The 24,403-nt window shown below is 38.1% G+C and overlaps 1 protein-coding gene across 12 annotated transcripts in view; it reads left to right on the plus strand.

Moving 5' to 3' along the window:
- cacna1aa (calcium channel, voltage-dependent, P/Q type, alpha 1A subunit, a) overlaps nucleotides 1–24,403 on the plus strand; it is a 271,996-nt gene that overhangs the window by 154,471 nt on the left and 93,122 nt on the right. For all 12 annotated transcript variants that reach the window (XM_072915681.1, XM_072915688.1, XM_072915690.1 and 9 more), the window contains 7 exons: nucleotides 3,577–3,636; nucleotides 3,707–3,813; nucleotides 19,372–19,471; nucleotides 20,943–21,103; nucleotides 22,785–22,925; nucleotides 23,000–23,201; nucleotides 23,288–23,452. In XM_072915681.1, the coding sequence (XP_072771782.1) occupies nucleotides 3,577–3,636; nucleotides 3,707–3,813; nucleotides 19,372–19,471; nucleotides 20,943–21,103; nucleotides 22,785–22,925; nucleotides 23,000–23,201; nucleotides 23,288–23,452 (936 nt within the window). The remainder of the gene's footprint in view (nucleotides 1–3,576; nucleotides 3,637–3,706; nucleotides 3,814–19,371; nucleotides 19,472–20,942; nucleotides 21,104–22,784; nucleotides 22,926–22,999; nucleotides 23,202–23,287; nucleotides 23,453–24,403) is intronic.

A 24,403-nucleotide genomic window follows, 5' to 3' on the forward strand; every position in this document is an offset into this window, starting at 1 on the left:
TTTTGACGCTGGTGAGCTACGGTGTGTAGCAGAGGTGTGGACTCGAGTCACATGACTTGGACTCGAGTCAGACTCGAGTCATGAATTTGATGACTTTAGACTCGACTTGACAAAATGTAAAAAGACTTGCAACTCGACTTAGACTTTAATATCAATGACTTGTGACTTCACTTGGACTTGAGCCTTTTGAATTGACATGACTTGACATGACTTGCTACTTTCCCCAAAACCCAAAGATGAAAAAGTTATTCGGGAGCGCTCCGTATTTTTCATTGTGTACTTGTCTATCAGCGTTGCGTGTGTCAGCTGGTGTGGTCTCAGTACAACAGCCAATCAAATTAGATCTACTTTGTTTTCATCACACAGCATTCATCCAATCAAATTGCAGGACAACCAACGAAGAAGACATGTCCAAACCACACGCCAGTGAACAAAAAATGATACCTAAAATAATTTTGTTTGGGTATAAAAATTACGAGGTGGTCAACACAAAACGGTTTGCAGTATGCAACACATGCGGTTCGAAAATTACTGATGGAGAGGCAACAACTTCCAACTTTGTCCGGCATTTGAAGTTGCACAAAGAACGGTAAGTTTTGAATGTAAGATAACGTTTATTGGCTAAGTAACGTGACTTTTAATTGCTGTGTAGTTAAATCAGTGAGGCTGTAAACTCACTGCTAACGTTATAACGTTATTGCAAACACGGGAATCTGTTGCAGTTCACTACCTTATTCATACTTTTTGTTCAGTGATTTTTTTTAAGCAGGGTTACGTTAGTCAATATATCACACGTAACGTTAGACGACGGTCAGCAGCACCGCGTATTTTAGCCACCTAAAAAAAGACAAAAATAGTAAAATAAAGGTCAGTTAAAATGTATACTATATTATGAATATGTGTACCGTTTTAGCTAACTTTCTGACATACTGTTGGTTGTTTACCTCAGTGGTCCCCAACCACCGGGCCGCGGCCCGGTACTGGTCCGTGGATCGATCGGTATCGGGCCGCACAAGAAATAATTTTTTTTTTTTTTTTTTTTTTTTTTTATTAAATCAACATAAAAAACACAAGATACACTTACAAGTAGTGCACCAACCCAAAACAACTATCTCCCCCCTTTTGTTCTGGGCATTGAACATGAAGACTCTTCCTTCACTGTTCCGAGTGGCCATGAGAGTCTTGGCAGTGCCTGCCTCCAGTGCTCCAGTGGAGCGAGTTTTCAGCCATGGTGGCATCATACTACGCCCCCATCGTGCACAAATGACTGACAGACTCTTGGCTAATTTGGTCTTTTGCAAATGCAATGCAGCATAGGGCCCTGACATATAAAAAGTACAACTTTTTTGTTATGTTCACGTATATGTCATGTTTTTTCAATGTTAACACTTTTGTACAAATAAGTACATTTGCACTTTATTTTTCAATGTGTTTGTTCTGTAAAGGAATGAGTTAATGTTTAAAATGACTGGTTAATAGTGCTATTATAAAGTGCAATGTCAGCACAATTTTCTTTACTGCAATTTAAAATGCACTTGTTTTAATAAATAAATACAGCGTTTGAAAAGCATACACAATCTGTGTTAATATATTAGTCTGTGGTTAAAAGGACTTGAAAGGACTCGAAACTCAAAATGCAGGACTTAGGACTTGACTTGAGACTTTCCAGTCTTGACTTTGGACTTGACTCGGGGCTTGCCTGTCTTGACTCGGGACTTGACTCGGACTTGAGGGCAAAGACTTGAGACTTACTTGTGACTTGCAAAACAATGACTTGGTCCCACCTCTGGTGTGTAGTGAAGCATGTTTAGCTATTCCTCTTCCTGCAGGGATGATACTTGTAAGAATCTTACTTTATTTGTCGCCACGGAGGCAAGGATTAGTGATTTAGAAGTAGAACACTGCAGACTGCGGATGGACTTTAGCCGCTAGCTAGCTAGCCATGTCTTAAAGCACCTCTTCCTGTGGGCTTTTCAGTGTTATAACTTCGCCTTTATCGTTAGTTTTTAGGCCAAAATGCGTCCGTTTTCCATTGTCTGTCTACACACTGTGTCTGCTTGTAAGTACTCCGTGATTGTGCGCTGCCGAACATGCTCCTCTGCTCGTAAATTAGTGTACCGAATATGATTCATTAGTATCGCGGTACTATACTGATACCGGTATACCGTACAACACTAATTAAAACACGTGCAAACTTGATAGCACACGCAAAGCTGATCTACTAAGCTTGTGCACAGAACATTGTATCTCTTAAATAAGCAAAATAGAGCATGCAATCCAATTAGCATGTCTGTCATCATGTATTTGCAGGATATATGCTGATTATTATAGCTCTCGATGTGATTTATCAAGACAAACACCTGTTCTGCAGCCACTGTTTTGCGTCTCTATTTAGCACAATTGAAATGTGCGCGCAAACTGGCACTGTTACGCACAAATGTCTGTGAGAAAGGAGGCGATCACAGTGCAAAGACAGAAGAAGTACAGCTAATCCTGCATTCTATGTGTGTGTGTTAACATATTTGGACTGTCATAGATAAGAAAAAAAATAAACATATCGTCTATTCAGCAATATAATTTTATAATTTCAAAGCTGTTGGTTAGAGGGCTGATTTTAAACAAATTCAAAAGATTTGTTTTGCAGGCGATTTTTTTTTTTGGCGTCAGGTTTTCAAAATTGTTAATTTGTCTCCCAAATGAAAAAACTTTTTGCAACATACATTTTCATGCATTCTTGTATGCATTTCTGGATCATTCCAGACCCAGCATCACGACACCGGCGGTTCATGGCTTCCTAAAATTGGCCATGTTCACTCTTCTACAATATATCAACCAAAAAATGTGACACATGCTGCATATTACACAACATGACAAACCAGCACAGGTCGAAACGTTGGGTCAAATGATGTCATGAATGTGGAGGGAAATGAGTGTTTCCTTGGGCACAGCCGGTCGTCCTCATTTAAATATGAAGGCCATCCCCACTGCTGCACTTATCAATTGTGCATGCAGTCCTCGTAGATCACCCGGAACACGAACCCTAATAGTACGTGCAAATTTAGAATTTTCACACGCTGATTAGCACGTAGTATTTGGATCTAAGTACTGTAGATCAGGCCCTGACAGTACAGTACAGTACATGGAATATACTCACATGACATTTCATTGGGTACACATATATTCATTCTGCCTTGGCAACGATGGCAACAATCCGTTTATCTCAGGGATTGAAATGAGTATAATAAATAAAATAACTGGATTGACAAACACATTTTAAGTCACACCGTCAGAAGGCATTAATCATGGTTAGCTTCATAGAAGGGACAAACTATCACTCTCAGCATGATTTAATGCACCACTTGAAGTCCATCAAAAAAAAAAAAGGGGGAACATCACATTTATTTTCCAAAATGAGTTATATGGGGACAACTGAGTGATTCCGCCATGTATCTACTAGATGAACTAAAGTCCATGCTGTCATCCAGTTGCTTGAATCTTTAGCCATTTGTTGCCTCTTTAAAGGAGAAAAACAAAGTTGAGTATGTTATTATCTAATATGTCTGCTTCTCTGTGCAGGTCCTGCGTTATTTTGACTACGTCTTCACAGGAGTGTTCACATTTGAGATGCTTGTAAAGGTAAAATGATCTGCTCACCACATTTTTTTTCTTGCACAGCAAAGCCATAAGTCTTGTACTCCTCTTGTAGATGGTGGACCTGGGCTTGGTTTTGCACCAGGGTTCTTATTTCCGAGACTTGTGGAACATCCTTGATTTTATTGTGGTTAGTGGCGCTCTGGTGGCCTTCGCCTTCACGTAAGTCTTCCTCCCACCTGCCTGTTCTCTTGACTCACGCTGGTTCTTTTTGTTACAACCGCTCTAATCCTCTCTTTTCACCCATAGTCGCTATTTTAAGATGTCGTTTGTCCTCGTCTCTCTCTGGATTTTATTCATTCTAACACTCAAGATTTCTATCCTTCTCCATTAAACTTAATACTCGCTCTCTCCACTTCTTTGACTCCCCCTCCTGTTATTTCTATTTTCTAAAAGTTTCCCTTGCCTCTTTGCCATGTATTTGTTCTATGAGAGGTTGAGGACCATCCTTTCTTACTTTTAACCCAAAGCTATTCAACTGGCAGCCCGGGGCCAAATCCAGGCCAATAATGACACCGTACCGGTCCCCAAGTTCAGTTCAAAATTTGTGGGACCAACATTTTTGCAGCCAGTTCCTAGTTTCTTAAACATGTGCAACTGCCAAAAGGATGGGATTTAAAGTGGTACCTTGAGATACCCATCAGTTATGTAAAACACAAGTTTAGACCCCAGTGTTCTATGTTTGCTAGCAATGTTAAAATGTCAATGTAAGGATCTGGCAATGTTTTTACGGTGGTCCAAGTTCCTCTATACATCAGGAGCACTGTAGTGTAGAGTTGTACGGTATACCGGTATTAGTATAGTACCGCGATACTAAGGAATCATATTCGGTACTATACTGCCTCTGAAAAGTACCGGTCCCCCACCCAAAAGGGAGAACCAAAAGGGAGAACGGACACATTTTGGCTTAAAAAACTAACGATCAAGGTGAAGTTATAAGACTGAAACGCCCTCAGGAAGAAGTGCTTTAAGACATGGCTAGCTAGCTACTTCTAAATCACTAATCCTCGCCTCCATGGCAACAAATAAAGTACGTTTCTTACAAGTATCATCCCTGCAGGACGAGGAATAGCTAAACATGCTTCACTACACACCGTAGCTCACCAGCGTCAAAATGTAAACAAACGCCATTGGTGGATCTACACCTGATATCCACTGTAATGATACCAAGTACAGGAACGTATCTAGTCAATACTACTATGATAACTTCAATATTTTTTGGCATCACAACATCTTCTTCTGTTTTTTTTAAATGTATATTATGTTTATAAACTCAGGAAATATGTCCCTGGACACATGAGGACTTTGAATATGACCAATGTATGATCCTGTAACGACTTGGTATCGGATTGATACCCAAATTTGTGGTATCATCTAGGGATGTCCGATAATGGCTTTTTGCCGATATCCGATATTCCGATATTGTCCAATTCTTTAATTACCGATACCGATATCAACCGATACTGATATATACAGTCGTGGAATTAACACATTATTATGCCTAATTTGGACAACCAAGTATGGTGAAGATAAGGTCCTTTTTAAAAATATTAATAAAATAAGATAAATTAAAAACATTTTCTTGAATAAAAAAGAAAGTAAAACAATATAAAAACAGTTACATAGAAACTAGTAATTAATGAAAATGAGTAAATTTAACTGTTAAAGGTTAGTACTATTAGTGGACCAGCAGCACGCACAATCATGTGTGCTTACGGACTGTATACCTTGCAGACTGTATTGATATATATTGATATATAATGCAGGAACCAGAAATATTAATAACAGAAAGAAACAACCATTTTGTGTGAATGTAAAGCATCCAAACAACAGAAGAATAAGTGATTATTACATTTTAACAGAAGCGTAGATAGAACATGTTAAAAGAGAAAGTAAGCATTTATTAACAGTAAATGAACAAGTAGATTAATAATTAATTTTCTACCACTTGTCCTTAATAATTTTGACAAAATAATAGAATGGAAAATGACACAATATGTTACTGCATACGTCAGCAGACTAATTAGGAGCCTTTGTTTGCTTACTTACTAATAAAAGAAAAGTTGTCTTGTATATTCACTATTTTATTTAAGGACAAACTTGCAATAAGAAACATATGTTTAATGTACCCAAAGATTTTTTGTTAAAATAAAGCCAATAATGCAATTTTTTTTGGTCCCCTTTATTAAGAAAAGTACTGACAAGTATCAAAATAATTTTGGTACCGGTACCAAAATATTAGTATCGGGACAATGGGGATGGCGTGGCGCGGTTGGGAGAGTGGCCGTTCCTGGTTCGATCCCCAGCTTCTACCAACCTAGTCACGTCTGTTGTGTCCTTGAGCAAGACACTTCACCCTTGCTCCTGATGGGTCGTGGTTAGGGCCTTGCATGGCAGCTCCCGCCATCAGTGTGTGAATGTGTGTGTGAATGAGTGAATGTGGAAATAGTGTCAAAGTGCTTTGAGTACCTTGAATGTACAAAATGCGCTGTACAAGTATAACCCATTTACCATTTAACACTAATGTAGTGTTTTAGGAAACTGCTGCAAAACGGTTTCCTTCCCAAGATTTAAACTGAACTTCGGTGCCGGTATGGTGTCATTCTCGGGCCGCAAGTTAAAGTACCAGTAGAGTGGAAAAACAAGTTGCCTCTATATTGAAGCTATTATCATATATATCTGATTTATGACACCAACAGACTTCCAAAGTTTGCAAATAAATAGATATGATCAAAATAGTATCACTCTTAAGGAGATTCTTGAGCCATTTTGGGAGTTAATGAGGGAGCCGGTCACATAGTGTTATTAACCACAGATCCCTTCCCCATCCACAACAATGCTAATCAAGCAGACTTTGTGAGAGCCAACAACGATTACTTTGGGAAAACCTATGATCCAGATCCGTATATTTTGGAGCCCGAATACAAAGAGGATGAGTAATAAGTTTAAAAGCCGAGTGCTAAATGGATGCAGCTTTATTGTAACACTATAGCATCAGGAGCATTGCTCGGTGTTAAGCATACATACTAACCATAATAAACCAAAATAAAACAAACACTTACTGTATTATTTCCACTCTCACTGAGCACTCAACTTAATTTCGTTTAGATGAACATTCAATCGCAATCCTCACGAAGGGTTAAAAAATTATTGCCGCAACTAGCGTCTTTTTGTGTTTTTTTGCTCTCGGCCTATTGCCACTTTTATCTACTACCAGGAGAGAGATGCATGAATTATAATCTAGAATTTACTTTTAGAAAGTTTGAGAGGGAGCAGAAGCAACCGCCAGTTTAGTGTCTCACAGTTATCAATGCGCCGCTAAAATAACCCGCCTGCGTTGGCGCTTATAATAACAATATCACTCATATTTGGTTAATTTTCTGGTCACGACATGTAAATGGAGTATTATTGGCGCTTTATGAATGTTTTTAAAGCGTATAATCAGCGCAAAAGCAATCTGCTGACTCAATTGTTAGCTATTTATTTACAATTTCGAATACATAAAAAAGCCATGCATATGTTTTCTTGTGTTGCATTAGGATTGTAATTGATAAATAGCACATCTCTCTCCAATTTGTGCATATTTCCAGTATGACTGATCTGATAATATGGTCAGAATGCAAAAGCGTTACTACACTGATATAGAATCTACAGAAATTGCAGAGGCCGATTGAATTTGTGGCATTTTGTGATGTATAGACGGTATTTTCACATACTTTGCGGATTGCAAATACAATTGGATATGGTTTATTGGATACAATGAAACACAAATAAGCATATAAAGTCAACTTGTTTTTCCACTCTACTGGTTCTTGAAATAGCCCTGGTCCAAACCTATTGGGAGCACAGGCAGATGTGACATAGGTAAATATTCAAAAGTAAAAATAAATAGATGTCAAATCCAGTTAAGATTTTCTTCATATTCATGGATTAGCTTCATTATTTGGTTGAGTCAATGCCAAGATGATAGGTGGATATTACAAAAACATCACCTATTTTTGGCTGTTAATTGATTAAATGGATCCCTGTTAGCAGCAACTTGTCTTTGCGGGGTCTATCAACAGAAAACATCCCAAAAAATCTACAATGTAAATCACATCCCTTAATCACATTCATATTGTGTTTTTGACAAAATTAAGATATATTACCACATACAGTCGTGGTCAAAAGTTTACATACACTTGTAAAGAACATAATGTCATGGCTGTCTTGAGTTTTCAATAATTTTTACAACTCTTATTTTTTTGTGATGGAGTGATTGGAGCACATACTTGTTTGTCACAAAAAACATTCATGAAGTTTGGTTCTTTTATGAATTTATTATGGGTCTACTGAAAATGTGACCAAATCTGCTGGGTCAAAAGTATACATACAGCAATGTTAATATTTGGTTACATGTCCCTTGGCAAGTTTCACTGCAATAAGGCGCTTTTGGTAGCCATCCACAAGCTTCTGGCAAGCTTCTGGTTGGATTTTTGACCACTCCTCTTGACAAATTTGGTGCAGTTCAGCTAAATTTGTTGGTTTTCTGACATGAACTTGTTTCTTCAGCATTGTCCACATGTTCTCAATGGGGTTTAAGTCAGGACTTTGGGGAGGCTATTGTAAAGCCTTAATTCTAGCTTTATTTAGCCATTCCTTTACCACTTTTGACGTGTGTGATGATTTTAGGTTGTCCTGAAGAATTTGGAGGTAATCCTCCTTTTTCGTTGTCCCATTTACTCTCTGTAAAGCACCAGTTTCATTGGCAGCAAAACAGGCCCAGAGCATAATACTACCACCACCATGCTTGACGGTAGACATGGTGTTTCTGGGAGTAAAGGCCTCACCTTTTCTCCTCCAAACCTATTGCTGGGTATTGTGGCCAAACAGCGCAATTTCTTCCTTCAGAAGGTCTTATTTTTTTGTCCATGTGATCAGCAGCAAACTTTAGACGAGCCTTAAGGTGTCGCTTCTGGAGCAAGGGCTTCCTTCTTGCACGGTAGCCTCTCAGTCCATGGCGATGCAAAACATACTTGACTGTGGACACTGACACCTGTGTTCCAGCAGTTTCCAATACATTGCAGACCTGCTTTTTGGTGGTTCTCGATTGACTCTTGATCATTCTGACCAATTTTCTCTCAGCAGCAGGTGATAGATTGCGTTTTCTTCCTGATCGTGGCAGTGACAAAACTGTGCCATGCACTTTATACTTACGAACAATTGTCTGCACAGTTGCTCTTTGGACCTTTAGCTGCTTTGAAATGGCTCCAAGTGACTTTCCTGACTTGTTCAAGTCAATGATTCGTTTTTTCAGATCTGTGCTGAGTTCCTTTGACTTTCCCATTGTCGCGTTTGTAACCGGGTCTCATGACTGCATCACATGAGCCCTATTCAAATGGGCTCAGAGAAGTCAACAGGTGTCGTCAATCATAATCACTCACATGAAGTTAAGAGGCCATGCCATGAAGCTAATTGAATTCGATTGTAACTGTTCTACATCACCGAAATTGATCATGTATGTTGCTGTATGTATACTTTTGACCCAGCAGATTTGGTCACATTTCCAGTACACCCATAATACATTCATAAAAGAACCAAACTTCATGAATGTTTTTTTGTGACCGACAAGTATGTGCTCTAATCACTCTATCACAAACAAATAAGAGTTGTAGAAATTATTGGAATCTCAAGACAGCCATGACATTATGTCCTTCACAAGTGTATGTAAACTTTTGACTACGACTGTAAATTATAATTCTCCCCCCAATGCTGTTGGATAAAATAAACCAACGTATTTTCCTACAATTTAAATCAATAAGAACGTGACTTAGATACAGGATGTATCATGTGCTTTGAGAAAAACAAAAAATGTATCTAGGCAAACGATCAAAGCACCTGCTTCTTCGTTTTCTAGTTCAACACATATAGTTAATAGATTCCAGGCCGCCTCGAAGATGAAAAATTGCTTGCCCCCATAACTTCTCCCATAAAGAAAACATAAAGGTAACACGGCGTTCCCAAGTGTTCCAGTTGTGCAGCCTCATTTGTAAGATTGTTATTGTTATCTTCCTCACTATACTCTTCTTATTATTATTCCACCTTAATCTAAATGTGTTTTTCTTATGTCCATAAACGTGTGACCTCCTGCCACATTGTGTTTCTCATACAATATTCATGTAATGCGGGTATGGATGTTTTCACCTGTTTGTATCCTCACGAGACTTTAATCAATCAATCAATCAATCAATCTTTATTTATATAGCCCTAAATCACAAGTGTCTCAAAGGGCTGCACAAGCCACAACGACATCCTCGGTACAAAGCCCACATACGGGCAAGGAAAAACTCACCCCAGTGGGACGTCGATGTGAATGACTATGAGAAACCTTGGAGAGGACCGCATATGTGGGTAACCCCCCCCCCTTTAACATGGGTAAATGGATACATTTGTATGTTAGTAGTGTGGTAAAATACATTTTATGAATAAGGGATTTTTTTTTATGCTTACTGACTACATCTACACACATTTAGGTTTCTGCGGTCCATCCTACAGACCAAATGAAGTCTGCTTCACCATGACAAGCGTTGCAGTCTCATGCACATCCTCAAAGTGTCTTAACTCAATTGATTGAAATCAAACAGCACTCCAGAAAGGCTCAGCAGCCTCATTGGAGATGTTTATCACTCCTTTAAAATCCAATTAGTCTGTCTGAGGACTGCTAGAATCTCAGACCGATTGTCCGGCTGCATGGAGCATTTCTGCAGATGGACGGAGCTTTTAGTCCGGAAAAGCTTCAGCAGACAGGGAGACTTTATTTCTGTTCCCGTATAACATTTAAGAAACAGTGAAACGTTTTAGCGCTTTCCCTTTCGACCCTTTCATTAATTGGCATGACATTTTCGTAATCCTTTCCCTCCCACTAAATGTTTGCTGGAGTTGGCATTATGTTGGCGTGTATTAATGTTTCAGTTAAAGCATATTTTTAACCACAATGATAAACATATTGAGCATCACTATGCATTCTTGTAAGATTGTGCACGTGTTACTACTGTTGGGTTCGGTATGTCTCTAGTTTGTACCTATTTTGTATGGCTCACTGATTAATTTCAACAACTCGGCTCACTCTTTGGCATCCGTCATCTTGGCTTAAAGCAATTTATTAATGTCAACAAACAAACCAGTTAATAATAAGTGCACACTTAAAGGGGACCTATTGATTTAGTCATGATCAGTTACCCGGATCATGTTTTATTTTAGTTTGTTTAGTTTGTTTATTTTAGTTTATTTTAGTCTGTTTTCAACACCCCTATGTTTGTGTACCAGTGGCCATGGGTGCTGATTATTTTCACCTGCCTCTGATTAGTGTTCGGGACGCTGACCTGCTCCCGGGCACTAATCAGAGAGCTATTTATTCCTGCATTTTCGCCACACTCAGTCTGGCTGTCTTGTTTGCTTCACACAACAGTTAGGTCGTTTACCTTTTTGATTCCTGTTCTAAGCTCGCCATAGCTTCCGCGCTATAGGCATGCTTTCCTGAATGTTGGTGTATTCCTGACTGATTTATGGACAATAAAGCATTGTCTTACCTGCACACTGCCTCCGGAGTTCCATCTGCATCCTGGGAAAATGATCTGCGCATTAACATGCAACCCCGCCGTGACAGATTTTAATCTACATTAAAAACACTTCCTTTGGCCTAGATCAGGGATGTCAAACTCGTTTTCATGGAGGGCCACATCGCAGTTATGGTTGCTCTCAGAGGGCCGATTTTAACAATGAGTACTATAAGAATATACATGTATATATATAATACATTAACAATATATTTTTTTACATAAGCTGCAAAATTTAATTAATTAAAATTTTACTTTAAAAACTGGCAGCTTAGTCACCAGAATTTTACAGAAAAAGCAGTGTTTTTTTTTTACAGCATATACAAAATGCTTATAAATGGAATGGAATGGAGAAACAATACCACTGTTTTTAGCGGTAAAATTCAAGCAACCGAGCTGCCAGTTTTGTTTTTTTACAGTAAAATCTTTTTTAATATTTTAGTGTCTTACTGTATATGGAAAAAAAACAGTACCAAAGTAGATTTTACTGTAAAAAAAAAAAAACTCAGTCGGCGGAATTTAACCGTAAAATCTATTGTCAATTTTACAATCTACAATTTCATTGATAATTTTGTTTTGAAATCATAGGTCAAGCAGATATTTAAGTACAGTACTTATCTTTATTTTAACAAAAATACATGATAATATTTTGATTTTGATAGTGTTGAATTTTAAAATATATGCAGTACATGATCTGTATTGTCAAAAGGGAAAGAACAAATATATTTTTTAAGAAAAGTTTTATTAATGCATATTATTTCCAGGCTTTCGCGGGCCACATCAAATAATGTGGCGGGCCAGATTTGGCCCCTGGGCCTTGAGTTTGACACATGTGGTCCAGATAATATGTATTGAATATGTTTTGGTGTAAATTTTACGTAAATGTTGCTCCTCAGTCACTTTTATAACCCAAAGTTTGAGTGCGTCTGCAAGATGTTTGTTTTTGGAGGTGTTTTCGGATTGCAAATGAAACAACACTTTACCCTCTCCATAAGTATCATAATGTATCTTTTGGAATTGTAAACTGTTTAAATACATTTCTGGAAGTCGTCATAGCTATTATTTTTTCCAGACATGGTTGAAAATAAACTTCATAAACGTTATGTAGATTCCCCCGGTCACAACATAAGGTACACCTACACAATTTCCAATCAATTCAAATGTGCATCAGTGTTATGTGCATGCCACAATTATATAACAACTATATCTACCTTTTTTGTGTTTCCTCACAGCCTGAAGCCTGACTGAGAGTTTGATTTAATGTCCAAATAAGTACGTCCACCTTACTGTGACGTTACCACGTAGCCAGACTACAAAACCCTGCGAACGGAGGCATGCAAAACTGCGTGCAAGCTCACGCCAAAATGCATTAAACATTTAATTTGACGCTTTGGCATTGTTTAACACAAGTATCCAACATTGTAGCAAAAAACGGAGTTAATCATAGGTCCCCTTTAAATTATTGTTAAATTTGGACCGTTTGATGTATTCAGGCAAATGGCTACATAATACCGTAGTCGTTATCGCTAAATTAGTACTTTTAGTGTGATATCTTAAAGGCAAAGGATGTTATGACCAAGAGTCATGACTAAAGTAACAGTGATGAAGATATATTATGCTGAATAAGTGTTTATAATGCCCGCAGGAGGGTGGACACAAGTTTCTCTTCTTCTTCTTCTTCTCTGTATCATATCTTTTTACTCCCTAAATCCCATTCTGGTTCTTTCTTCCACCCGTTTGTCTTTTTGTCTCTCTCTTTCCGTCTTCTAAATGTCTCTCGCATTTCTCTCGTCTCTCTGTTTGGACCAACACCACCAACAGCGGCGGAGGGTAAAGTTGTCTTTTTTCCTGTCCGGATTTCCTCTTTCTACTTTTCTCTGCACACTTGACACTCCTTCCTTTCTCCATCCATCGTTCCATCGACCCATACTCGTTTGTGCTTTGTTCACCATGGAAGAGCATGGACACTTAGACACAACAAAATAAGCAGTGGTACCATCCCCTCAACTTGAGAGTAAAACTAATTGATGATGACAGGGGGGTACATCAGTGTTTCCCAATGATTGCAATATATTTGGTGTGGGAATTCATTTGTATAATTAGCCATGGCGTATTTGCGAAAAGTGTGTAAAAACACGAAAAGTACCGTATTCTTCGGAGTATAAGTCGCTCCGGTGTATAAGTCGCACCGGCCGAAAATGCATAATAAAGAAGGAAAAAAACATATATAAGTCGCACTGGAGTATAAGTCGCATTTTTTGGGGAAATGTATTTGATAAAACCCAACACCAAGAATAGACATTTGAAAGGCAATTTAAAATAAATAAAAAATAGTGAACAACAGGCTGAATAAGTGTACGTTATATGACGCATAAATAACCAACTGAGAACGTGCCTGGTATGTTAACGTAACATATTATGGTAAGAGTCATTCAAATAACTATAACATAAAGAACATGCTATATGTTTACCAAACAATCTGTCACTCCTAATCGCTAAATCCCATGAAATCTTATACGTCTAGTCTCTTACGTGAATGAGCTAAATAATATTATTTGATATTTTACGGTAATGTGTTAACAATTTCACACATACTGTAAGTCGCTCCTTAGTATAAGTCGCACCCCCGGCCAAACTATGAAAAAAAACTGCGACTTATAGTCCGAAAAATACGGTAAACAGTATATGTTTAAAACAACAAATGAACTATATTCTATTGCTTCTTATTCATCTATTTTTTTTTCACAAACAAAACAGAACTGACAGTTAGTGCTTTTAGATGGGGGAGAGTTTGAGATGATTAATACATGTTTTATATTTGAGATCCAAAAAACCTCATAACTAGATGTGTCGCTATTTAACGGGGGGTGTAAATAGAGCCTCAAAGTGCCTGATTTACTAAGATCCAAATACCACATGCTAAACAGTGTGTGTGATTTATAAAATAGCGTGTACTATTAGTAGTAGTAGTCATTTTATGTCAGACCCGGATGGATCAATATCACAGAAGAAAAAAAACATACGATAAAACCCCGATAAAATAAAAACAAGCAGAAATAAAATAAATAAAAACTTTTATAAAATTTTTTAAAATGTATTCAAATTAAAAAGTGGGCGCGTTGCGTGTGATCTACCAAGACTGCGTGTGAATTTGTAAGTCGGCGCAGCCCGCCTTGTTAAAATGAGGATTTTGCGTGTACTAAGCATTCTCATTTACTGCACAATCACGTTATCATGCTCCTACCGTTGTACAGGTAAAAGCCAGTAAATTAGAATATTTTGAAAAACTTGATTTATTTCAGTAATTGCATTCAAAAGGTGTAACTTGTACATTATATTTATTCATTGCACACAGACTGATGCATTCAAATGTTTATTTTATTTAATTTTGATGATTTGAAGTGGCAACAAATGAAAATCCAAAATTCCGTGTGTCACAAAATTAGAATATTACTTAAGGCTAATACAAAAAAGGGATTTTTAGAAATGTTGGCCAACTGAAAAGTATGAAAATGAAAAATATGAGCATGTACAATACTCAATACTTGGTTGGAGCTCCTTTTGCCTCAATTACTGCGTTAATGCGGCGTGGCATGGAGTCGATGAGTTTCTGGCACTGCTCAGGTGTTATGAGAGCCCAGGTTGCTCTGATAGTGGCCTTCAACTCTTCTGCGTTTTTGGGTCTGGCATTCTGCATCTTCCTTTTCACAATACCCCACAGATTTTCTATGGGGCTAAGGTCAGGGGAGTTGGCGGGCCAATTTAGAACAGAAATACCATGGTCCGTAAACCAGGCACGGGTAGATTTTGCGCTGTGTGCAGGCGCCAAGTCCTGTTGGAACTTGAAATCTCCATCTCCATAGAGCAGGTCAGCAGCAGGAAGCATGAAGTGCTCTAAAACTTGCTGGTAGACGGCTGCGTTGACCCTGGATCTCAGGAAACAGAGTGGACCGACACCAGCAGATGACATGGCACCCCAAACCATCACCCAACCATGCAAATTTTGCATTTCCTTTGGAAATCGAGGTCCCAGAGTCTGGAGGAAGACAGGAGAGGCACAGGAACCACGTTGCCTGAAGTCTAGTGTAAAGTTTCCACCATCAGTGATGGTTTGGGGTGCCATGTCATCTGCTGGTGTCGGTCCACTCTGTTTCCTGAGATCCAGGGTCAACGCAGCCGTCTACCAGCAAGTTTTAGAGCACTTCATGCTTCCTGCTGCTGACCTGCTCTATGGAGATGGAGATTTCAGGTTCCAACAGGACTTGGCGCCTGCACACAGCGCAAAATCTACCCGTGCCTGGTTTACGGACCATGGTATTTCTGTTCTAAATTGGCCCGCCAACTCCCCTGACCTTAGCCCCATAGAAAATCTGTGGGGTATTGTGAAAAGGAAGATGCAGAATGCCAGACCCAAAAACGCAGAAGAGTTGAAGGCCACTATCAGAGCAACCTGGGCTCTCATAACACCTGAGCAGTGCCAGAAACTCATCGACTCCATGCCACGCCGCATTAACGCAGTAATTGAGGCAAAAGGAGCTCCAACCAAGTATTGAGTATTGTACATGCTCATATTTTTCATTTTCATACTTTTCAGTTAGCCAACATTTCTAAAAATCCCTTTTTTGTATTAGCCTTAAGTAATATTCTAATTTTGTGACACACGGAATTTTGGATTTTCATTTGTTGCCACTTCAAATCATCAAAATTAAATGAAATAAACATTTGAATGCATCAGTCTGTGTGCAATGAATAAATATAATGTACAAGTTACACCTTTTGAATGCAATTACTGAAATAAATCAAGTTTTTCAAAATATTCTAATTTACTGGCTTTTACCTGTATATCTGATCTTTCCTTATTGCCAAGCGGGGCGCGAACCCACGTTGCCCGATTGAGAGATAAATGCACTAGTTGTCAGGGAGTTAGGTTTACTAACGTACACCTGACGCAGCCACTCTGGCTGGCCCCGTTACATAAGCATTGCTTAAATTAGGGTTGTACGGTATACCGGTGTTAGTATAGTACCGCGATACTAATAAATCATATTCGGTACTAAACAGCCTCTGAAAAGTACCGGTCCAGCGCGCCCCCGTTGTCGTCACGTCGTGTCATTGCTGGTTTACGAGCAGAGGAGCATGTTCGGCAGCGCACAATCACGGAGTACTTATAAACAGACACAGTGTGTAGACAGAAAAGGAAGAATGGACGCATTTTGGCTTAAAAACTAAAGATAAAGGTGAAGTTATAACACTGAAACGCCCACCGGAAGAGTACAGGAGCGTATCTAGTCGATACTATGATCACGTCGATATTTTTTGGCATCACAACATCTTCTTTCGTTTTATTTAAATTGATATTACGTTCACACAGGAAATATGTCCCTGGACACATGAGGACTTTGAATATGACCAATGTATGATCCTGTAACGACTTGGTATCGGATTGATACCCAAATTTGTAGTATCATCCAAAACTAATGTAAAGCATCCAAAAAACAGAAGAATAAGTGATTATTACAATTTAATAAAAGTGTAGATAGAACATGTCAAAAGAGAAAGTAAGCAATTATTAACAGTAAATGAAGAAATAGATTAATAATTCATTTTCTACCACGTGTCCTTAATAATGTTGACAAAATAATAGAATGGAAAATGACACAATATGTTACTGCATATGTCAGCAGACTAATTAGGAGTCTTTGTTTGTTTACTTACTAATAAAAGACAAGTTGTCTTGTATGTTCACTTATTTAAGGACAAACTTGCAATAATAAACATATGTTTAATGTACTGCAAAATCTGTTGTTAAAATAAAGCCAATAATGCAATTTTTTGTGAAAAGTATCAAAGTACTGAAAAGTATCGAAATACTTTTGGTACCGGTACCGGTATCAAAATATTGGTATCGGGACAACACTAGCTTGAATGGATTTGTTTTGACACAATGAAATTCACAAGTCTTAGTAAAACTCCACGCGCAACACATTTCACACAGCCCAAAAAACAGGTGTGATGGTAAATTCAGCATTGTTAGTAATGAGCCCGACTTCATTCACAACTTAAGCACTTTTGCTTAACTTACGTGGGGTGGGCGTGTCCGTAGGCCGGATGGAAGAATACGAATGATAAGTGGAAATGTGCGTAACTTCAAGCATGTAAAAAAACACTAATGCGCAAGCGAATAAAATAAGGCTCCGAGTTGGCAACGCGGGTCCCTCTTGCTCTGTCTTCCTATTCTCTGGCAGACCAGGTGCCTTATAATGTGCTTATGAGCCGGGGTGTAGGTACCGCCAAATCTAATTGTAGCAGATATGGTGAAACACTGTACTTTTTAAGAACAACAGCACAAGATTAATTAGTCTAGTAGTTGAGGGGAAATCCAAATTATTTTAATTAAATCCAAAGTATTTTGAAAATAAGAGCAATTGGTGGTTGAATAATTTTAAGTGCAACTACATAACACAACAAAAATGAAAGAAATACCGTAACATATGTATGTTTCCTCACTTTTACATACAAAAGCCTACAGTTGCACTCAAATGTACTCAGCCGTCATTGTCAATTATATTTATTTGATTATTTGTATTTTGTTTACAAACTTGCATTACTTTCTAATAAACCACCAAACAAAACAGACAGCTCAACACATGTAATATTACAAATGGTCACTCTTTCAAGTGTAAGTTTGAAAGTTTGTACATTTTCAAAATATTTACGAGGGTGGTATATACTGTATAAGAACACATAGTGTAGTATATTTCAACTTCACACTGACACACATCATAGTGTACTGTCTGGCCTAACAGGTACAGCTTTGACCCTTGACCATTCTGAGATTCATACAGGAGATTAAAGGTTAAAGCCTTATAAATAAATATGGGTTGGTTCTTAAGTGCCCCCATTGATAGGCTTCAACTAAGTTGTACAGTTGGAGAAAACATTTATTTGAAAGGTTTTTATCCTCATGCATATTTCAAGAAAGCCTATGTCAAAGTACTTTAAGAAAGAGTTTTGGCTTAGCATTTCATGCAGAGATGCCTGCTAAAATCTTTGTCTTTGGCAATTAAAACTGGAAGATTCCATGCTGACTGAACAATGCATTGAAAACAACGGTAACACTGTAGTATGGGGAACATATTGTAAGTAACAAAGACTTAATTTAGAGTTATTTGGACACTAGGGGAACATATTCTAAGTAACAAAGACTTAATTTAGAGTTATTTGGTTAGGGTTAGGGTTAGTGTTAGAGGGTTAGGGTTAGAGGGTTTGGGTTAGGGTTAGTAATGGTGAATAATAAGGCTATGCAGAATAAGGGTTAGGGTTAATAAGCATAAATACTTAATAATGACTAATTAAGAGCCAATATGTTACTAATGTGCATGTTAATAAGCAACTAATCAATGGTGAATATGTTCCCCATACTAAAGTGTTACCAAAACAACTTATCCCGAAGGTTGTTTGCTGTTTATAGACTGTTTTGTAGTGAATGGAGAGAGTTTGTCTAGAGGTTTGTGCCACACATCAGACACCTTATTTTGACTTTGTTACATTATTTCAAATAATTTGGCCTTCATATGAATTTACAGTGGGGGTGGATGCACTCCCAAAAAGAAATATTGATGTTGCTTTAACTATATTTTGTGTCACAATGAGACGATGACTAAACTCTCTCTGTAAACGTCTTTGTGTAGATTAGGCATCAATTAAGGTGCAGTTTAGTATGAAGTCATGTGATGCATTGCATTATGCCAAGTGTTAATGCGGCATGATTATACTGTATTCACCCTTACTTTAGTTATACGACTGAAGTCATCTTTGTACAGCATTTGAAACACATTGCAGTATTAAAGATGTTTAGGTATACCGTGGCATGTACTGCAGTTGTACAATAGCACCCTAACTCTAGCATGTAGCAAACTCAACACGTAGAAATAAAAGTCTTATGTGTAAACCACTGGCAACGCCGCATGTGTTGCTATTGGTTTCACCAGTTACTCATTCTGAGTTAACTCGGACACAAATAACATCAGATTGTGGCTGCCTGCTTCTATTTTAAGATCGTGAGGACTAAAGTCTGCATGCATTTTGCTGACTGTGTGACTCTGCTGTTTGCACGTTTGTGTAGGGGGAGCAGCAAGGGAAAAGACATCAGCACCATCAAGTCCTTGAGGGTGCTCAGAGTGCTGCGGCCACTTAAGACGATAAAGCGTCTCCCCAAACTCAAGGTGTGTTATCTGTCGTGGTATCAGTAGCAGTTGTACTCCAGGCTCTTAGGCCCCGTTTCCACTAAGCCAGATAAGGTTATCCAGGGTAAATCACACCTAACCTTATCCGTGTCCACACAAAACAATGCCACCGTTTAAGACCCCCGCCCCTCCTCTGTACGCCGGCGCAACACGACCAAGTACGCATGCGCAGAAAATGCACATAGTCATCTCCAGTGTTGCTTTGTGTGCAAGTTCTTAAATGTAACTTATCTGAACAATATCCAGTGTTGTGGCATTTCAATTAACTGGAATCCAGTGTGCTGTGGGGCCCTATTGTAGTTAATCACACCTGAGACATCATAAATTAATCAAATCTTTATTAGAGATGTAAACAATGTGATAAAGAACATTTAAAAATCAATCTAGGGATTTAGATATCTGGTCAGGACACTCCTCTCTCTTTTACCTTCACCTTCATTGTCCATTCGTTTTTGGTGACTTTATATACACTGGACCTAGACGTTGAGTCTGCGACATACATGGTGGACAAAAACTGATACAATCTGCTTTGCCAGTCCAAATGCATTTGCTGTTTTCCTCGACGGCCATGTAATACAAAGCACACGCTATCTTTTTTATCACATCCACGGGAGCTCGCATTCTCGTTGTCTCTCCTTCGACAAATGGACACGTTTTTTCGCTAAGTAGCATCACAGCTGACCCGGTCAGACATTGGAAAGTTCTCTTGCCGTCTGAGAAGTGTTGTATCCCAAATAGCTGCAATCGCTTTCTCTTCAGGTATTCATGTGTGGTTTCCACAAGCGTCTGTACATGTAGAGGAAGGAGAAACACGGGCATGTCTGGATGACTTGCCTCCATATTTCCAGTGGTTAGCTCCGAGCTACGAAACCACTTTATTATGAAGCTGGCTGTGGCGTGTTCTTTCTGACGTCACTTCCTGTGTGGGCGAGGTCTTTCTGGCGTCACTTCCTCTCCGAACTCACTTTGTAAACGATCAATAAGTCCATACAAACCTAAGTGCCGGAGATTCAATAATTACACGGCTGACTTACCCGTGTAAAAATTTGTCCGAGGAGGAGAACCATAATATGGACTTAAATTACTGCCAAAAGTCCACACACGCACAAAACATATTTTACTCACACCCAACGATTCACACACAAACGCATGTTGTTTTGCAAATAAGAAACATACCAATTTAACTCCATACCTTAAACGCTGGTTTAGTGTGGCTGAAACGGGGCTTAGGCTAAATAATTATTTGTTTAAGGGGTTAAACGACTTAGTGTAGACATGGCCTTATTCAACATGTTTACTCGGGAATTTATCAAGACATGGTGCATTTGTGTCACAACTGTGCAAGCATGCTTTGTAAAAACATCATATTATTCTACAAAACATAATATCTCATTATATCTGTCATGTTTCCTTTGTGTCTAACTTGTATGCAATACTGTCTCCTTTTTAGGCTGTTTTTGACTGCGTGGTGAACTCTTTAAAGAACGTCCTCAATATTTTGATCGTCTACCTTCTCTTCATGTTCATCTTTGCTGTGGTGGCCGTCCAGCTTTTTAAGGGACGTTTTTTTTACTGCACCGACGAATCCAAAGAGTTTGAGCGAGATTGCAGGTCAGAAAAAGCCCACTTTCAAATGTGTTTTGGTCCACGCAACTAACTTGATTGATTGATTGATTGAAGCTTTTATTAGTAGATTGCACAGTGAAGTACATATTCCGTACAATTGACCACTAAATGGTAACACCCGAATAAGTTTTTCAACTTGTTTAAGTGTGGGTTCACTTAAATTGATTCATGATACAGATATATACTATCATATATACTATCATCATAATACAGTCATCACACAAGATAATCATCAGAGTATATACATTGAATTATTTACATTATTTACAATCCGGGGTGTGGGATTCGGGGTTAGGTTTGGTTGATATCAACACTTCAGTCATCGACAATTGCATCATCAGAGAAATGGACATTGAAACAGTGTAGGACTGACTTGGTAGGATATGTACAGCAAGTAGTGGACATAGAGAGGGAGATTAGAAAGCATAAGAATAAGTATCTACAGTTGATTACCGTATTTTTCGGAGTATAAGTCGCACCGGAGTATAAGTCGCACCTGCCGAAAATGCATAATAAAAAAGGAAAAAAACATATTTAAGTCGCACTGGAGCCCGGCCAAACTATGAAAAAAACTGCGACTTATAGTCCGAAAAATACGGTATTTACATTTGATTATTTACAATCCGGGGAGGTGGGATGTGGAAGGGGGAACCTACAGTTCAACCTCGATTTACGAAGTTATGGACAGAGTTTGTAAAAAAAAAAAAAAAAAAAGGGTTGTATTAGGGTTGTACGGTATACCTGTATTAGTATAGTACCGCGATACTAATGAATCAAAGTCGGTACTATACCGCCTCTGAAAAGTAACCGGTCTCTAGCTAAACATGCTTCACTACACACAGTAGCTCACCGGCGTCAAAATGTAATCAAATGCCATTGGTGGATCTACACCTGACATCCACTGTAATGATACCAACTCCAGGAGCGTATCTAGTCGATACTACTATGATTACGTCAATATCTTTTGGCATCACATCTTCTTTCGTTTAAAAAGAAACTTGTAAAGCTTAAAAAATTATCCGTTTACTGAGTGTTGTTAAAAGGAAAGGCTATGTAACACAGTGGTAAAAATGCCCCTGTGCCAACTTTTTTGCAACGTGTTGCTGCCATCAAATTCTAAGTTAATGATTATTTGCAAAACCAAAAATAAGTTTCTCAGTTCAAACATTAAATATCTTGTCTTTGCAGTCTATCCAATTGAATATAAGTTGAAAAGGATTTGCTTATCATTGTATTCTGTTTTTATTTACGATTTACACAACGTGCCAACTTCACTGGTTTTGGGTTTTGTATTATTTCCATATGCTAGCATTGTTAAAAACAATACATCACTTAATAAAGCCACTGGTTTTGTTTATATATCTAGTTTTATAGTAATGCAATGAATTTAAATGAAAATACCTCAAGTTGATGTTTTTTCTCAGCATTTTCTAGCAGCTATTATAAAGGAGATTAATTAAATTAATAAATATCAGACCATAATTAATTGATCACAATTTTGTTTTAATCGCACTGGTAAAAAGTGTATGAAGTGCACAATAGCAACACAGTTTGTTGGAAATATGCGTGAAAAAACACAGCTCATGAGCATTAACGCGACAGACATACAAAGCCGTGTGCTCCCAGTACTAAAAGCCCTTTTTAAACTGTCATTTGTCCATTGTAGAGGCGAATATTTGGTGTATGAGCGCGATAACGAAGTAAAGGCACAGAAGCGGGAGTGGAAGAAGTACGATTTCCACTACGACAATGTGGCTTGGGCCCTTCTCACCCTCTTCACTGTTTCCACTGGAGAGGGGTGGCCGCAGTGAGTACCCATGCATGCTGCCACGCGCCACTCAACCTTAACGTCTAACCTCCGTCCTATCATGTTCTTCTCAGGGTGCTGAAACATTCAGTGGATGCGACTTACGAGAATCAGGGCCCCAGCCCCGGATACCGGATGGAAATGTCCATCTTTTACGTCGTGTACTTCGTGGTCTTCCCCTTCTTCTTTGTCAATATCTTTGTGGCTCTCATCATCATCACCTTCCAGGAGCAAGGAGACAAGATGATGGAGGATTATAGTTTAGAAAAGAACGAGGTGAGAAGCCAATGAGGATGGGGGGGAAAGGTTGCGGCAAGATAACCACAAAATGTCATTTTTATTTTTTTTGTGTGTCTCTGCAGAGAGCTTGTATCGATTTTGCCATCAACGCCAAGCCTCTGACTCGCCACATGCCCAAGAACAAGCTCAGCTTTCAGTACCGCATGTGGGAGTTTGTGGTGTCGCCGCCATTTGAGTATACTATCATGGCAATGATTGCGCTCAACACAATTGTGCTGATGATGAAGGTAACAAGAATGATATGCATTGCTACTACAGTCGTGGTCAAAAGTTTACATTCACTTGTAAAGAACATAATGTCATGGCTGTCTTGAGTTTCCTATAAGTTCTACAACTCTTATTTTTTTGTGATAGAGTGATTGGAGCACATACTTGTTGGTCACAAAAAACATTCATGAAGTTTGTTTCTTTTATGAATTTATTATGGGTTTACTGAAAATGTGACCAAATCTGCTGGGTCAAAAGTATACATACAGCAATGTTAATATTTGGTTACATGTCCCTGTTTATGAAACATTTTTGAGTTTGTGAAGCATTTTTGAGTTTTTAAAACATTTTTTGGAGTTTGTGAAATATTTTTGAGTTTGTGAAATATTTTTTTGAGTTTGTGAAAATATTTTGAGTTTCTGAAATATTTTTGAGTTTCTGAAATATTTTTTTGAGTTTGTGAAACATTTTTTGCATTTGTGAAACCTTTTTAAAGTTAATGAAATTTTTTTTTGAGTTTGTGAAGCATTTTTTAGTTTATACATTTTTGAGTTTTTGAACCATTTTTATGAGTTTGTGAAACATTTTTGAGTTTATGAAGCATTTTTAAGTTCATGAAACACATTTTTTGAGTTTGTAAAGCATTTTTGAGTTAATGGAACACTTTTTTTGAGTTTGTGAAACATTTTTTTGAGTTTGTGAAATATTTTTGAGTTTGTGAAACATTTTTGAATTTGTAAAGCATTTTTGAATTTATGAAACACATTTTTTGAGTTTGTGAAGCATTTTTGAGGTTATACATTTTTGAGTTCGTGAAACTTTTTAGAGTTTGTGAAATATTTTTGAGTTTGTGAAATATATTTTTTTGAGTTTGTGAAACATTTTTTGCATTTGTGAAACCTTTTTAAAGTTTATGAAATTTTTTTTGAGTTTGTGAAGCATTTTTAGTTTATACATTTTTGAGTTTTTGA

Source organism: Nerophis lumbriciformis, linkage group LG22, assembly GCF_033978685.3.
Source record: "Nerophis lumbriciformis linkage group LG22, RoL_Nlum_v2.1, whole genome shotgun sequence".
In the NCBI taxonomy this organism is placed as follows: Eukaryota; Metazoa; Chordata; class Actinopteri; order Syngnathiformes; family Syngnathidae; genus Nerophis; species Nerophis lumbriciformis.